The sequence below is a fragment of the Cynoglossus semilaevis genome, chromosome 13 (genome assembly GCF_000523025.1).
Source record: "Cynoglossus semilaevis isolate Cse_v1.0 chromosome 13, Cse_v1.0, whole genome shotgun sequence".
In the NCBI taxonomy this organism is placed as follows: Eukaryota; Metazoa; Chordata; class Actinopteri; order Pleuronectiformes; family Cynoglossidae; genus Cynoglossus; species Cynoglossus semilaevis.
The window spans coordinates 5,722,199-5,738,346 of NC_024319.1; the positions used below are offsets into that span (position 1 = coordinate 5,722,199).

Sequence of the window (16,148 nt, forward strand, 5' to 3'; positions counted from 1 at the left end):
TCTTTTCAACAGTGCTTTTCCCCAACAATGGAACCTTCACGTCACAGTGGCTTCTTCGATTTGGCTTCAGTTCCTCTGAGTGGATGAATGTTTTCCAGGCATCTCCTCCTTTCAGAGGGGTGAGGTTTCATCCAAACAGAAACTATAACAATCGGGCTGTTTAAAACAATGGACGACGACTCCCTCTAGTGGTCAATAAACGAAAAACCCCCTCTCCCTTTAAATGTGGGTCCTGCCATTATCACTGGTGAAAGTGTCAGTGTTTACGCAACAGAGTCCGGTTGTCATGGCAACCTCGACACGAGATCAAATTTCTCGTGCTTCTCAGAAGAAATACTAAATGTTTAAAAGTGGGGTATTAATTGTGTATAGAAGCAAAAAACAAAAAATCACAAAAGTACTTTACCTTTAGTTTATTAAGGAAGCAGACACATGAAGGTTGTACAGTCACACTTTAGGGAGGCCACTAAGGCAAACGTTTACCTTTTACTATTTTATAACTTGTTGAAATAAACATGAAAGCAGCCCGTTTACTGTACGGGAAAAGACAGAGAGAGCAACTCTCCTCAGGGTGGGGAGCAGGTGTCGAGGAGGGGGGAGGAAGGGGTTAGATAAAAACTAAACTAGAAACCAGGTTTCACTGTGATCTCAAACCCTCACAAACTATAAACTTCCTATATCATAGAATATAGTGACATTTGGCAGCTCTGATATAATATATATATATTTGTGCTAGCATTTTTAAATATGAAAATTACAGCTTGACAATACAAAATTCAGACAGATGGACGGTCGAAGAATAGATGGGACAAACAAAGACAATAATTAATAATGTCATCAATGAAACAAGAGCCAAAACCTGGGTTTCCCGAAACATCTGAGACACCACATTTCATCATTTAAGGTTTTTAAAAAAATATTTTAATGACCAAAGGAATTTATGGTCTGCTTTTGTATTTAATTTCCCTTGTTTACTGACCTAGTTACACTAAATCTCAAATTTAAAAAATAGGTTTCAAAACTCTCAACGTGTTTGGGGAATCGTCCACCTGACCGGCCCATTTGTTCATATTCCAAGCAGATCGGATAAACATGGAATCTGCTCTACGTACGTGGAGTACAACCGTCTAAACTTAAACCAACCTCAGTGTGGTTCACAGTTTGCAGTAAGGTTACACTCAGTCCACGTTCAGCCCAGTCATTACATAAAAAGTGTAGAACCACCAAGTGAAGATTTACAGCATGTAACCACTAACGACCTGGACTGAGCTGACGGTGAAGTGGATTCTCGCCTACGTCGTCCTCAAGCCTCCACTCATAATACTGATTCAAACCTCTCCACTGCAGAACTCAAACACTTTCATTTCAGCTTTCCTTCTGGTTCTGCAGGTCCAAAACAAAACACTTTTCTCTGACAACTGTTCACTTTTACAACAGTTGGCTTTAAATCATCTACGTTCAGTTGTGTTGGTATGAAACATTGGACTTCCATGAAATGTAGAAGGACAGAACCTTATATATAAAGAAAGACAGGGTGAGGCAGGAACAAAGAAAAAGTTAAAGAACTAGGACAGAGAATAAATTAAAACAAAGTGTGGGTTCCTGGACTAAGCTGTGCATCTAAACAGTATTTACACTTTCATACATGCTGTAGTGTCCACAATCTCACAGTGCTTCAGCTGAAGAGGGAAAAAAACAAACAAACACTGACTACAGGTCAGTGACACTGACATCCTTTAGCCTTAAGTCTTAATCTTTCTTAGAATGTTCTATTGTCCAGGTTAAAAAAAAAAAGATTTTTGTTTTAAAGATATTCTCAAAAACATCTGTCGAAGCTGGACTTGTCACATGTGAAGCTTTTACATATTAAACAAACAAAAAACAAGTGATGTGAGAAAACCTTACCATCAGGTTGCATGCTACATGTAGGAGTTCAACAACAGCACTGTAACTGAAGACAAACGTAGACGTCTTTTAATTCCTAACTTTCAAAACATGAAAAATATTTTGCCTTGTTATCTTCTCTTAAACATATTAATACTATAACTATTGTACAGTCATGAGAGCACAGCTTAGGTTTGACTACTATAAGAGTTGTGGACGATCAATGCAAAGGCTGCAGTGTGGCTAAAGAGATGCTACAAAACAATGAGGGTTTTTTTTAGAATATTTTACATGAAAACTATTAAACTGCAGAAGCCACTCAGAAGTCGCATGGACAGAACGATGTTGAAGAAGAAAATACAGAACAAATCAAAAATATTACAAAAAAGAGAATCAACAATCCTCGACTGAAGGCCGTGAAACTGAAGGATTTTGGCACTAATAGGAGAAGATAAAGAAGTGATTGATGTGTACGAGAAGCGGCCTCATATGACGTGCAGAATATTTACAATACATAAAAAACTCAAAAGAAAACAGAAAGTACTAAATCAACCGCGTGAGGCGTCAGTCGCACGGTGGTCTTGGAAGTCTATCATCTGGGTCGACGTCTGTGTGCGACCTCAACGCTCTCCTTACAAGTTTCCCCTCTTTATGTCTCCATGTCTGCAGCCGGTGAAGGACAGGGCAGGAAAAATAAAATGATTACTTCTCTCTGCACCTGAGTGTTCCTCTTGTCCTTCAAAGGTGACGTTCACTCCCACAACATTTAGCATTTACTCATGCTGTACACACCAAACTCTGAGAGGAAGTATACACAAAGCCCTTGCCCTAGCCCTGATACACACATCCATGTGTGTAATGCACATCTTTACTGGGTTCTTGAAGGCATATTGTGAAGTATTGCTGCTCTGTGCTTCTTCCTAAGAACATATACAGTGTCTTCAGTCAAACACAGAGATGACCTCAGGTTCCATTTTATTGCTCGAGCTTTAAGAGTGTTTTATTCCTAAAAGCAGTTCCCTTTTCCTCTCACTTGTGCTTCTTCTCAGTCGTATTCTGTATTTGGGTCAAATTGATGTATTTCATATTTTCTGACACGTCTCTGGCCACTGTTGAAACCTTGAGGATCACATGAACCCCACTTTGATCTAGAGGCTTCTTCAGTGAGTGATTCTCACAGATGGAAATGTACAAAATGTCAGTCAAAATAATAAGGGTGAGGCCTAACATCTGTGATGCAGGAGCACGGGCCTAAACGAAGTGACGATGTCATCATGCGATACGTGGAGCAGACCGATCGTTGGTGAGGGTCCTCTTGAGTTTGACACCTTTGCGGATGGCCACCAGCATGTTTCCTCCTCCGAAGTCTCCTGTCTCCTCTTCGTCTCCTCCTCCTCCCTGCTGAGGCCCACTCTCACTCTGGTAGATAGGCAGGACGGTGGGGGGGTTAGTGGTAGCCTGGCCACTCCAGGACATCATGGGTAACATGTCGACATCCTCCCCTCCAGCATATGTGGGAGAGTCTGGACTTTTTCCTCCCGCACCTACTAACACCTCTGAGTTTCTGCTCCCGTTGAATGCACCTGCGGTGTCTGGTACTGTTGGGATTTTGACCGGGACCATAGGAGTACGAATGGGGATGGGGCCAGTGCCCCCGACCGAGGCTGAACGCCGAGCAGTAGGTTTCGAAGAGGGGGTGCGACGGATTGTGGCAACTCCGGGGGTGACGATGACTGGGCCGTGGCCTGTAGAATATGAGCCGTAGGCATTATGGGAGGTTGACCCGGAGAAGTATCCTTGACTTGAACAGCCTGCCATGACACAGTACAAAGTATTTCAGCAAAAAAAGCAAATAATAAATCATCATGTAGTATTTCATTGTCAAAGTGTACTGCTAAGACTGTCTGTACCTGTTGGGGTGGTGGGATACGGCCCAGTAGGAGTGGACGGATAAGCTCCTGTGTGGACTGGAGTCTGAGGATAGGACGCTGTAGGGTAGGGCCCCTGTCCAGGGTAGGGAGTCTGAGGGCTGGGCAGACCCGCTGTTGAGGCTGGACGTTTAGTCTGAAACATGCGTCTGTATGACTGACTGATGTCACTGTTCCTGGGGATGGTTGAGGACTTGTCAAAGTCGGGCTGCTGCGGTTCAGGCTCCTGGTCTCCAGCCATGGAGAAATAGTCATAATCTGACACTGAGAGAACAGAGAAGGAACAGTTATATAATGTGTTCAGACAGTGTAAATACAGACCAAGGTCTCTGACTGTGTGCTACCTTGTGACGGTATAGTGTCTTCAGAGCAGCAGGGGGTGTTGGTCTGAGTGCTGTAGCCACTGGAACACTGGATGGAGTCTCTGCTGGACCTCTGGGTGTCCAGCTCCAGACCTCTGGACAAGGCCAGAGCCAGTTCCTCATGTGCCTCAATATCACCAGCCTGAAACAGTCACACAGAGAAAATTACGGTAATTAAGTTTGAAAGTCCGGCTGTGTAGACAGAGCCTGGTACAAAGTCATTAAAATAATTAGGTAAAACTCATTGGAGTCATTACATGGGGATATTAGCAGCAGAGGCTGCATTAAAGTGGTTGAAGGGTTATGAGAAAAAAAAAAGATTCTGATAATAGTTGAGAGCGTGGTCAGCCAAAACTTAATTACAACAGCTGGCATTTTAGAGAGACTGACCAGTGTTTAAGAGATTCAGGAGGAATTAAAACAAAACGGAGGTTAAAATGTTAAATAACTGCACATGTGGCTCCAGCTGCAACAAACTGGATGTCTTCAAATGACGCTGAGCTGCTTTTCATTCATCACAGTTTAGTGAAAGAGCTGTAATAAAGATTAAATCTCTTGATCGACATCAGACAACTGGCGGCTGCTTAAGATTTTAAATAAACTTGGATTATAATTTCATGGTATTTAATCAATCCTTATGAGATCCGAAGGTCCAAATACACTGAAGCGTAACCTCTGAGGCTCCACGTTGATTAAATCTGTTCATTTGTCCAAAGTGAACAAATCTAAGCTTCCTGGTTGGAGCTACTGTAGTTTGCTCATCTATACGCCTTTTCATCCTCCGTGTAATTTGACTCCATAACAACCAATGTGAGGAGACAATAATAGAGATAAGTCTGACCTGCAGAGGTGCAGCCATGGCCCTGCTCCTGTCTTCCACTGAGGTTAGAGAGCTCGGTGTCTGAAGTGCCGCCCGAGCTGGTGTTGAATTAGAGATGGAGGCTGATCCTAAAGGAGCAATGTTGTTGTCGCCGTTCAAATGACCATTAGTGTCGACAACTGTAGGAGTCTCTTTGTCCTTTTTCCTCCTCAGTGTGTTGACCATGGGCTGGTCATAGGGCCCTGGCTTGGCCCAGTCCTACAGAGAAAGAAAGACCGGTCAGTTTTTATTGTTTATACCCCAATAATATGAACATTCTGAAGGCTTTTTATTTTTCAGAAGCATTTATAAAGCACAAATATGTATTTAAATGTATTTATTACTGTCTGAGGCTGGTAAATGATTAAAACTTTTAATCAGATTAATTACAGAGCAATAACTGCAGGGTGATTTGTATTACTAATTAAAACTATAAAAAATATGTTAAGAAAAATGCGAAAAAATAACTATAAGCTAAGTGAACGCTGGAATTATTTGATATAAAGTGCGCATCATTCTCCGTATGCATTTTACAATTATTTGAATGTGATTAACACGTTATTTTTGATAGCCTGGTTTCCATACAACTCATACAATAATCCAATGTTTACATGAACATCCACATGGGCAACAAATGAACAAACCTTCCAGCTCGGGACACGGGATGAAGGCATCATGGGCGAGCCCAGCGTGCAGTAGCTAGGGTAGTCTGGAAGCACCGCTGAGGCTGGGCGTGACCATGAACGAGTGGGGCAGGAGGTGGAGGTGGAGGTGGAGCATGAGGAGGATGGAGGGAAGAACGGGAAGGCAGTGGATGACACTGAACCCAGACCGTTGCTATGCAATGTGGGGGAGTTGACTGGACTGTAGTGGTCATAACCATTGGTCAACTGGATGTTTGTTCATCAGCAGGAGGAGGAGGAGAGGAGGGAGGATGGTAAAAACAAACACAGTAGGACAAATTATATTTAAAAAAAAATGAATGAGGAGAAATGAATCAAGTAGGACAAATTATATTAAAAAAAATGAATGAGGAGAAATGAATCAACACAGCACAAAAATAATAAGGTAATGGAATGTAAAGCAAAACAAATGGCATAATTGCAAATGAGGAACAAAATAAAAACTGAAAAAAATGATGCAAAAAAAAAAGCTTTTTTTATTGGTTTATTATCTGTCTGTCTGAGTAAGTGCAAAGTACAGCCAACACTTAGATGTGGTTTGAAGTTGTAAAGCTGGTACAGCACCGGTAATGCAGTGAGTAAGGGAAGGTTTGTGATGGATGAGTGCAATTCACCTTGTCAGTGTGCTGTGGTGCAGTGGCAGCAGCGAGAGGAGAGGGGGAGCTGCAGTCAATGTGAAAGTCCACAGGCTCTGACACCTCAGAGGAGCTGGAACCAGGACAAGGCTGGGACAAGGAGGACAGGAGCAGCAGCAGTAATCAGCCAGAGGGTGAGTCCAGAGAGGGGGGGGGGACACGGGGGAGGGAGTAAGAAAGAGAGAGAGAGATAAAGAAATCGAAAGAGAGAGCAACAGACAAATCCAGGGAGAAAGAATGGGACAGGCACGTGTCAGTGGAGAGACAGAGAGGGGAGAAGGAGAAGCAGTTTATTAGAGAGCGGGGGCAACTTTCCACAGCTGTCAGCAGTTAGTCAGGAGAAGAGCCAAGTGACTTCAGAGGCAGTGAGAAGGTGAACCCACAGTAAAAGTCCGTGGATATCAGGCAGTGACACTTCATAGCAGCGTTATTGTGATTGTTGTTAACATAGTTTGAAGCAGTAGTTCCCAAAATGGGGGGCAGTCCCCACTAGAGGGTACTGTGCTACTGCAGAGGGGTGCAGTGGGGCAAATGAATTTGAATTTCAATATTTTCTTTATTCTTTTCTTTATTTGTCACATTGTGGGGAATTGATAGCATTGAATTGTAAATGATAGTTTTATCCAAATTCGGGTGTTGATGAAGGGGCTTGACAATAGTCCAACCTACAAGAGTGGGTGATGAAAATGCATAAATGTACTACAAAAAAAAGTATTTTTTTAAAGTATTTTTTTGAAATGTCTGTCAAAAGCAACAGGTACAATTAGGATCAGACACAATACCTGACCTTCACGCAAATCATATGAAAGAGTTTTTACTTTATAAAACATTATAAAGCATTTGGGTCACCTCTTTATCAACAAAAAGAATGACCTAATGTTCTCCTTAATCATTATAACAGCATTTAAATACCAGGTTTCTGCAGTAGGATTATTAGCATAATACAGAATTGCTGCCTGGAGAGAGATAATATTTTTGCAAACCGGTCTCTAGAAGAGATTAGAGCTTTGGGTCATTAAAGCAGGTATTTAAAATGGCTGAAAATAACAGAAACCAACTGTAGGTGTCGGCCAAGGCCACGGCCCTGTTGACCTCAGGTTAAACAGTGGGTCCTGCTTATCCCCATGTTAGCACTGAGACTGTTCTCTTTAAAGCAGCAGCCAATACAAGTACAGCAGGAATGAGGAGAGCGATTCCCATGACTGTACTACAAAAGGGTCAGGTACGGAGTTGCCAAACCTCTTTCACTGCATCATAAAATATCTTGGACTCCAACTACAGCCGTGCTCTCTGGACAGGGGGAACACTGGTTACTGGCTTGCTAACAAAACAGCCGCTCTCATGGTTGATCTCAAACCACAAGCCACACACAAATAATGTGCTGGACGACATCACCGATAATTATCCCAGGGCCCCGTCTCAGATGGTTCGATAAGAGACAGACCAGGACCTGCTGATTGAGACACGCTCCGAGTACCGCTGAACATTCTGTTGACACCACAACATGTCATTTCGCTCTGATGCATTAAATGAAAATACAACATGCAGTACTGAGGCCTGTGCGAGTTGAACCAAACCACAGTCTGTCACAGCAGTTGACTCTTTAATAGCAGGATGGGGTTGACCTGTTTTGCCCATGGGCTTGAATGGAAGCAGACTAATTTCCTGTGCATTTATGCTATAATAATAGCAGTGAAATGACTTCACCATGATCGCACACACACCACCGCTGCCAGTGAAATGCCTGTTAAAGTGGCCGGGGAGATGTGAGGAGAAGACTCCTGTGGATTGCTGATTTGGGGTTTTTCTTCTGGACTACAATAACTTGTGAATCATAGAGCGAACGTGGTTTTCACAGACTTGTCTCAAACATGCGTACATACGTGGAACTCGAAGTGTGGTTAACTGCGGGTGGCTGCGGGTTCCTCTTACCTTTGTTTCAGCTGGCATGGGTGAGGACGACTTGGACGTCATGTACTGGTCTTGCGATGAAGAAATGAACCCTGAGTCGTGGGAGGATATGCTGGAGAGCCGAGCCGGGGTCTGTTGTGGCAGCGTGGAGCTACGGTACCGGTGACGGGGGTGATGGTGGTGGAAAAGGTGGTTTGAGGAAGAGGAGGAAGAAGAGGAGGAAGGAGAATGAGAGTGGGAGCCACTGGATCCCCTGGAGTCACTACTGTTAACGCTGTTCAGACTACTGTAAATGGGAAGGGGTGGGGGGGAGGGCGGGGAGACCGGGGGGAGGACATTTGGCAGTGACAGGCAGGGTAGAGAGAATCAAAGTGCACCCAAAGGAGTGGATTGTTGGATAAAAGTTGGGTAAGAGGAGATAAAAAAAAGGGAACAATAGAGGAGAGATGAAGGCAGAGGATTGGGGGGAGGAGTGTGGAGGAGACAGGGTGGGAAAACAATTAACACACCACACCAAAATGCAGCAAAGCAGCGACTGAGGCGAATCAAGTCACAACAACAAAGGCAACCAACACATGAGGTGTAAAATCATCAGGAGGATAATTACAGGCAGGAAATCACAAGTTTTTATGCCTGAACAACTGCTTCAAAAAATTAAACAAGAATGAAATTACCTACTTTGAATTACAAGACATAGATAATAGGTCAAATAGGTCAAATAATCTTAATAAACTAAATACTACCAAAAAACTAATTTTATGAAAAATGCATTTACAAAGTTACAAAGAAAACAAATTGAATTTATTACATATCACATGTAAGCTGCTGCTAAACAATCAATTTATATACATATATATAGATACATATATATATTTATATATATAAATATTTAATATTAACCTGATGAGACATTAGAACACTTAAAAAGCTCAGATTAAATCCAAAAAGCCCCCAAATTGTTAATCGGTTTAAACATGTTAAAAAAATAAAGTTAATGCAAAGCAAGCACAATCCCAAACTAAAAATCTCTTTTTTTTGCTAGAGAGTAAAATAAGTCAGTAGCCAAAAGCACAAAAAAGAAGCAGATATAAATGTCATGGTCCGAACAGCGACAAACACTGAACCCGTTCTCTGTAACTTCAACCATTCCCTCAGTATGGGATGAACAATTATAAAGACATGCAGAACTGAAATGAGCTGCAGCTCTGACGACCACTGGGGGGCAGACACTCAGAGGGCAAGGCAAAGTTTAGGCTCTTGTTCTCAGGTCTTATTCACTCTTATGTAAGTGGTCTCTGAACAAGACATATGACTTAAATGGGTTCCACAGGTATTACTGGTATGGTAATACACTCTTACATAACAGTGTACTGTGATATAATGTGTCTAACAATGGAGTGATGTCACTGTGTGTTGTTTTATCTGGTTATTTTTACCAATTTTATATTTTACCAAAGCACATAGAATTATGGAGACAGGAAAACCAAAGGGCCTTTGACAGACAGAGAGTCTTATTTGCATATTTGGTCAGAGTCACATGACTGGCCATAGGGATCTTACCTGCACATGCTTGACTTTCTGGACATAGTGGTGCTGGGAGATGAAGGAGGCGTTTGATACGACCATCCGTAGTCGGAGCCCTTCAGGTCCAGGATCACCTAAGATGGTTACGAAATAAAAAGTCAAACATATGAAAATGTTTATTCTTGCACAGCACAGAAGCAAAACAGGAGGGTGAATGAAGATGAAAAAGTGGCCCCACCTGTTCACTAGCAGGAGGAAGCTTGTGGGGGTCAGAGGTCAGGGCTTTCAGGTCATCAGAGATGGCCTGGAGATGAGTGACCTCGCCCAACATAGAAATCTCCTCGTCCTGAGAGAATAAACATCAGTGAGAGAGGAAGGACACATAGGAACTACTTAGAATGACAATGTTTACAAAACAGCGACCTAATGCCAACGTCACCAGCTAGGATCAAGTGTCAGTGAAGGTTTGAATGCAAATACACCGTGTGTAGAATCTTAAATAGGTTGTCCATCTACACTGCAGTACTGGATGACTCTGTAGTTTCTCTCACCACCACGGGCCGCAGCATGGCTACAAAACAGCAGAATCTCTGCCTCTCCTCTATGAGAGCTTTCCTCAGGGCCTGTTTCTCCGTCTCCTCCAGCAGAATGTATTTATCACTGACATCCTGCATGGCGCTGTCCAACTGGGGCTGTATATCACCTCGACCTTGGGAAGGGGGGGCAAAAAAAAAGAGGGGCACACAAAAGAAAGAAATACTGCATATCAATAAAGACATGGTTACTTCATTACTGGGCAGAATGTAGGAGAAAATGATTAACTTTCTTCACAACAGAACTGATTACCATAATTATGAGAGCAACAATTTCAATTATTAAATTATTAAATGCAGTAATTAATGCAATTTTTATAGAGGTTAGTGGTTTAATTAGTAGTGACCTTAAATAACGTGAGCTATTATTAAGGCGAAGGAAACAACATGTACCTATCTTGGTATTAGAAAAACCAACACAATTATGAGATTTCTGTATAATTTAATTCTGAATGAAAGGAACACAAATCTCTCATGTTTACTAACAATCAGAGTAGAAAAAAATAGCTTCTCACACAAGGATCTCTCCAAGGTTCAACATTACTTAATAAAACACACAGTAGTTTTAATCTACTGGTTTAGGTTTCATGTACAGGTTTTACAGTTGTTACTATTGAATACGGCCGCTTCTGTCTGACTATCATCTTAGCATGAATGGCCTCTCTTGTCAAGAGAGTGTTGGAAAGTGGCGGGAAGGTTATCTCGAGCGATGATCTGCAGTTTGTCTTGGAAAAGTACCATCTGATGTCACCGGACACTTAGTAAGTAACTGCAACTTTGTCGACCATTTAAATTCTGAGGATAAGAGTCCTGGGTGTTTGTGTTCCGGTGTATCCATAAAATCTGTGTTCGAGGACCATCATGACAATTCCAAGGTTATCTGGTTATCAATGTGGGTCTTTGTGCCTATTGCGTGTATGTGTATGTGTGTGTGTGTGTGTGGAGCTCAGTGAGGAAAGCCTGTGGCCAAATCAAGTCATCTCTGAACTTCTTCATGGAGGCAGAAAGGCTGGCGTCTGCCCAAGATGACATACAATAGTCCTCACAGCCATTATCTCTCCACTCAAACTACACTTAGGACCAGACACACCATCACCACTTTGGTACATCAAGGTTGAATGTGGTCTGTCCGTCTGTCTAGTTTAGAGGCAGAGATAATAAATTGATGTCTTTTGTTGACCTTTCAGCGCGAGGTCCAATATCGTGGAAAGCAGCAATAAGAAGAACGCAGATAATGTTTCAGCGGCCAATCATTTTTTTCAAACGCAAAACACGAGAACCTCCAACTGATCGTGAGGACAAGCCATCAGCTCTTTCCTCTCTGATACGCCAGGACGCTCTATACATTACACATGTGGGAAGCTCTGTTTCCACTGTTTATCTGTGCTTCAGCAGACCACAGTAAAAATGACAGTTAACAATGGCGCCCCGGCAGACGCACAAATGCAAATACCAGACAAGCACACCGAATGGAAACTCATTATGGCCCTGCCGTCGCCACGGTAGCTGAAACTAATGAGATGCTGGCTGTAGGTTCAGATTTTCACACAAACTACATTTGAGGACATCACACGTGTCCGTGGGTAAGGAGTTGGGCTTCCACACAAAAGTCTCACCGTATAGATTTATATTTTAAATACGGTCGGGTTTTTTAATGTTTTAATTTTGTCATGCCAGTTAGCTGGACGAACAAATTAAACCAGAGAATAAATAAAATAACAGATGGTGGAAAATTAACAAAAAAGGTTCAAGGTTGAACTTTATTGATCCCACACTGGGGAAATTGTTGAAATAAGAACGTGTTGATATAAGAAAAAACAACATTTTGAATTTTTAGGGGGGAAAAAGGCTAATTCCAAACCGAATATCCAAAAAAATATAAATTTAAGTTGTTTCCTAAATAGGAACAACATGAAGCTGTTGTTAGATTGTTCATAGACTCCAGCTGTGGATTATGAAATGAAACAACAGTGATTTTCCTTACTTAGAAAATTAAAATGGCAACCTCGGTTTTGTGTCTGCAATGCTGCACTAAAGAAAAATGTTAGTATTATATGTGTGTGTGTTCATTGCACGTCCAACAATATTGTGTTATGGAGACCACGGCGGCGTCCACGGAGCGTGGAAACCAGGCCGGGAAGTCCAAATTGCAGTACTGTATATATTTATAGTTTCATTTAGGTCCAAAAGAATCTCAGCGAGCAGACAAGTATAGAGCTACATTGTACAAGACTCTGTGGTGACTTGGACGTATGAGCAGAAACATTTCTCAATGCTTTCCTTCCCAACACAGGAAGAAACTCATTACTGTACGTTTCCCTTTGTGTGAGACATTTCTGTATTGATTTCTAACAGCGTTTCCATCTTCATCTGTATGTGGTTCACTATTAAACTGTATCACCCAATGACCAGGTGTCACGTGGACACGTAAACTAAAAAAACTGCTGCTGGTGAAGAAAGCAATGAATTCTTTTGTAATTATCATGAGTATTTAATAGACGACAATTTCTTCTACAACGACGCATTCCCACTGAGTGACAAACGTCACATCGACATTCCTGTCATCGCTACGACGCTTTGATTCTGTTTTTGGAGTAAAGAAAAACTCTAAAAAACTTTGAGCTTGTGTTGGCCTCGGTTTAGAAAAACAACTTTACAAGCGTCGATGCCAGGGATGCTGTGGTGTCTCCCTGGCACGAAGTGAAGTGATGGAGCATTCTCTGCTCCGGTTTCTTCCAACCGTTCTAGTCTTGGAGGACAGTGCTCTCACATAACCAAAGCGGTTTTGGAAAGACAGTTTGTCAGAGACAGATGGAAAGCCAAATATTTTCTTTGCTGTCGTCTTGGTAGTGCCCATGAAGAGTGTGGAACACATCAGGCATCACCACTTCTTCTAAACGTTCTGTTAAAGCAAGGCGCATCACGACACATCTCTATTCAACTACTAAAGTATATTCTTTTGCTTTTAGATAGGAAAAAATGCAAGTGTTGATGTAAAACACGTATTCTTTTGCTTTTTTTACCATTAGATAGAAAAAAATGCAAGTGTTGATGTAAAACACATAACTGTGGGGATGGAAAGGATTGCGCACAAAGGAACACACGTGGGCACACATGTGGTGAGACAATGCAAACATATCCTGCTAAGAAAATATCAGCCTGCGGTCGGCTGAGGGATTGTTAGTGCTCAACTTAAGCTCCTGTTATGTTACGACCGGGTCTCGACTATGCATCGCTCCTTAATTTGTCCACATTCCCAACGTCTGAGCTCTAAGTTGTGCAACTATGTCAATGACAAGGTCCTGATTGCTGCTTCCTTTTTCTCTCCGACCACAGACAAACACTGAGGTTAAGTGAAGCTCAGCGGTCACTTACTTCACTGTGAACAAATCCACGCGAACATATTTTACAACTCTTTTCCCTGTTTTTAAAGACAATGAGGACTAGTGACATTGTTGCGGTTTTGTCTGTGTGTGTGTGTTTATTTACTTTAACAGCGGAACTCTTGTTGCACCTTGACAGTGACTCAAAAGTGACGTAAATAGTGATGATGCCCTGGTGTGTCCACAGTCAATTCACCACAATTAATATTGTTTGTTTTTGTCATAAAAAAAACCCAAAAAACTGAGGAGGTCATAAGGTCATGTTTTCTCTCGTTATTCTATATTCATCTTTCAACAGTCCCAACATGCACTTACATTTACTTAGTAACTGAATCTGGATGAACATGGAGGCCATGTGAGTGACCCACAGTGGATAGACACATTAATAAGATTAACTGCTTTCACATGAGCAATAATTACATAGGGATTCAGTCACAGGCTGTTTCTTAGCAGAGCCGAGGTCTAGGGTCAGAAAAACACCCTCATGGGACCAACATCTAACAGTCTGGATTCAACACCAGCCGTCAGCTGGAGTCTTATTTATGTGCTTAAAAGGAAAGTTCACTGTTCACTGTAAATACAACAACCTGCCAGTTTGAACTTACTAATACTAACTTTGAGGACTTTTTGGCAAGCAAAGACTTTAAAAAGGGGAAATTTGGAAGATATTTTCATTGTTGTTTTTTTTAGTTTGTGTCTGCCAAAGAGGGCTACAGTAGAGTAGTGCAAAGCCCAAGGTTGTGCTGCTTCATGAAGGGCATCCAGAGTACAATCTCTGCCAAATCACTACGCGGTCCACTGCTGTGACAATCCCTAATAAAAAGGGACGGATTGAAAGTTGTTCAAGTTGTTTCCAGATGCCCTTCTATTATTCAATACTATGTAGAACGTGACAGTTTTTCTTTATGTATGCATAATAAAAGGGAATGAAAAAAAAACTTCTCCATTGCAATTACACTAAAAGACTGGATGAACAGAGCAGAGGAGAAACTCATTTCATGGACCCTTCATGGATCACTATTCTTTCAGCTAAACTGACAACTAAACTTGTCTCCTGTTAAAATCAGTTAGGGAGTGTCTACAACCTACCGCTAGTGTTAGAAAAAAAAGTTGTTGTATGCAAATACAAAGACAAATAAAGGAACCTAGAAAGACAGTCACATATTAGAGGTAGTAGAAAATATAATAAAGATGAAAGGCCTTGTGTTTCTGTTTGTGTTCAGTCTCTATTAGTGGTGCATACATCAACAGAGATCTATCAACCCACTAACACCTACAGTGATTTGTAAATACAGCATATGATATGACCTCACGTCATATCCCACACACGTCATGACTCTAACCATTCATGCATTCATGGCAGCAGGACATTTTCATGGTGTTTCGTTCTGTGATCATCAATTTAATAGCTTCTCATCAGGGTGATTAGGGTGATTGGGTAAGCATTGCACTGCAGTGTAAAGAGCTACTTGCACAGTGTAGGCTGACTTACCTAGATTATCAGCTACAGTGCAGCATTAGCCCAAGGATTGTATCAGAGCCACATGGGGACAGGAAAGAGGAAAAACAATCAAGTCAACTATGAGAGAGTGCCAGCACACAACACCAGAGTATCATGGTGCAGCTCTGTGTGTCTGGATTAATGCACCTGTGCCACCATATAGATATATACAATCCCTGAGTATTTCCTATGCAAAAACATACTATTCTGAAAAGGTGATGCATGATGTTTGATTTTTTTTTTTTTTTTACATTTAGCACTAATACATGAATAAACACGGGTGAGTTTCTCATGGGTTCATTTCCCTGACACGTCCTCTATAGCAGTGTAACTAATCACTGTATACTGTAGGTCATTTGCCAGCATCAGTGATTTACATTCACTAAAACGCTCTATAATACTCCTGAACTTTTGAACAGCATCAGAACATTAGACTGGTTTGACATCCGCTGACTCATGCCTGCAGCTATCAGCGTGTGCATGCTCACACACAACATGATATTTATCTAAGGCATTTGTGAGTGTGTATGTTTTTTTTTTCTAAGGTAAATGCTGATTCAGAACCTGAGCCAAGAGGAGTATGGGCAGAGACAGCTGCTGTTCTGCTCTCAGGGTTTACCAAGTAAGGTAATGTTTAGCTTTCCTAGACCTGAACATGTTTAATCAGTAAGGATAAACTTCTACAAACACACACACACACCTTTAGACACTGTCCAACTTCTAAGTCTGACAATTGTTATTTTCACTGATAATGGCCTTGGATTTTTTCCATTACTTCAGATTGTTAACTTCTTGATTTAATCTCGTCCGACTACATTAGCGGTGTAATAACAGTAATTGAGTCTATGAAGAACTTTTGTCATCTCCAATGTAAAATAAACAACA

At 41.6% G+C, this 16,148-nt stretch overlaps 1 protein-coding gene across 5 annotated transcripts in view; it reads right to left on the reverse strand.

The window, feature by feature from the left end:
• Positions 1-398: 398 nt before the first annotated feature.
• Positions 399-16,148, reverse strand: part of LOC103388292 (metastasis suppressor protein 1-like) — a 47,337-nt gene continuing 31,587 nt past the window's right edge. Inside the window, exons 7-17 of one of the 5 annotated variants that reach the window (XM_008323219.3) lie at positions 15,255-15,266; positions 10,338-10,495; positions 10,025-10,132; positions 9,823-9,920; positions 8,284-8,413; positions 6,331-6,441; positions 5,678-5,923; positions 5,016-5,252; positions 4,157-4,316; positions 3,795-4,076; positions 399-3,695 (exon numbers count right to left, since the gene is read on the reverse strand). In XM_008323219.3, the coding sequence (XP_008321441.1) occupies positions 3,157-3,695; positions 3,795-4,076; positions 4,157-4,316; positions 5,016-5,252; positions 5,678-5,923; positions 6,331-6,441; positions 8,284-8,413; positions 9,823-9,920; positions 10,025-10,132; positions 10,338-10,495; positions 15,255-15,266 (2,081 nt within the window). In that variant the 3' untranslated portion in view covers positions 399-3,156. Of the gene's footprint in view, positions 3,696-3,794; positions 4,077-4,156; positions 4,317-5,015; positions 5,253-5,677; positions 5,924-6,330; positions 6,442-8,283; positions 8,549-9,822; positions 9,921-10,024; positions 10,133-10,337; positions 10,496-15,254; positions 15,267-16,148 lie in introns of all 5 variants that reach the window. The other 4 variants (XM_008323215.3, XM_008323221.3, XM_008323216.3 and 1 more) reach the window with 4 other exon arrangements.